The sequence below is a fragment of the Chaetura pelagica genome, unplaced genomic scaffold (assembly GCF_000747805.2).
Source record: "Chaetura pelagica isolate M959 unplaced genomic scaffold, ChaPel_1.0 scaffold1460, whole genome shotgun sequence".
NCBI lineage: Eukaryota > Metazoa > Chordata > Aves > Apodiformes > Apodidae > Chaetura > Chaetura pelagica.
The window spans coordinates 10,795-11,969 of NW_009951924.1; the positions used below are offsets into that span (position 1 = coordinate 10,795).

Below are 1,175 nucleotides of genomic sequence, written 5' to 3' on the forward strand. Positions count from 1 at the left end.
TCAGCAGGGTGTTGTTCCACACCTGGGAGATCTGGGAAGTGGGGAGGAAACCAAGGAGGAGGGGTTGAGGAGAAGAAAGGATTCAGGTGGGAAACACCAGGCAAGTTACAGGAGCTGGAGGGGGTGGCAGGAGAAGCGACCTGGACAGGCTGAATCCAGGGGTAGAGGCCAATTTTCTGAGGTTCAACCAGGCCAAGTCCAGGTCCTGCACAGGCAGGGACACCTCCCAGCAGCCCAGGCTGCTCCAAGCCCCATCCAACCTGCCCTTCAACACTGCCAGGGATGGGGCAGCCACAGCTTCCCTGGGCAACCTGGGCCAGGCTCTCCCCACCCTCACAGCCCAGAATTTCTCCCTCCCATCTCAGCTCCAGCTCCCTCTGCCAGCTGGAAACCCTTCCCCCTGCTCCCATCCCTCCCTGCCCTTGTCCCAAGCCCCTCCCCAGCTTTCCTGGAGCCCCTTCAGGCACTGGAAGCTGCTCTCAGGTCTCCCTGGAGCCTTCTCTTCTCCAGGCTGAACACCCCAACTCTCCCAGCCTGGCTCCAGAGCTGCTCCAGCCCTCCCAGCATCTCCGTGGCTCCTCTGGACTCTCCAGGAGCTCCATGTCCTCGTTGTGTTGGGAATCCCAGAGCTAGAATCCAGCCCTCCAGGTTCAACTCCATGTCTCCCAGTCCTGCCAACCCCAGGGGTCCCAGCCCACGTTCCACCTCACTCCCCTTCCCCCCTAAAACCGTCCCCTCTCCAGCAGGGCCCTCACCTGGGAATCCGTCAGCCCCAGGAGCTGTTGGAAACGTTCATCCCGAAGAATATTTTCAGTGTCCAGTTTTTTTTCCACGGCCAGCCTGGAGAGCTGAGTGATGACCAGGGAAGCCTGGTTGCTGTTCAGAGCATGGAGCTCACTCAGCTGGAACAGTTCCTGGGGGCTCGAGGCCGTTTCGATCAGTTCCCCGATCATTTTATCCGCGTTCCCACCTTCCTCCACCTCTTCCCTGACTGAGAATCCATCCGCCCGGCCCAAAAGGTTGGAAATATGGATCAGAGCCAAAGGGGTGGGAGGCAGAGCTCTGGCCAGGGCCACTTTCCCAGCTGGATGCAGCAGAGAGGCCGGGGTGGCAGCGGGAGGAGGGAGGAAGGTCCCCAGGTCCCAGCAGCAGCAGCGCCGCACCAGGCGAGCGGC

General features: G+C 61.1%; 1 protein-coding gene across 1 annotated transcript in view; it reads right to left on the reverse strand.

The window, feature by feature from the left end:
• The window catches only part of TBRG4 (transforming growth factor beta regulator 4), a gene marked incomplete at its 5' end in the record, with an annotated part of 11,909 nt that extends 10,740 nt beyond the window's left edge, over positions 1–1,169 (reverse strand). Inside the window, 2 exons of the mRNA XM_009995886.1 lie at positions 6–31; positions 756–1,169. Coding sequence (XP_009994188.1) covers positions 6–31; positions 756–1,169 — 440 coding nt within the window. The remainder of the gene's footprint in view (positions 1–5; positions 32–755) is intronic.
• Between the last annotated feature and the right edge of the window lie 6 nt (positions 1,170–1,175).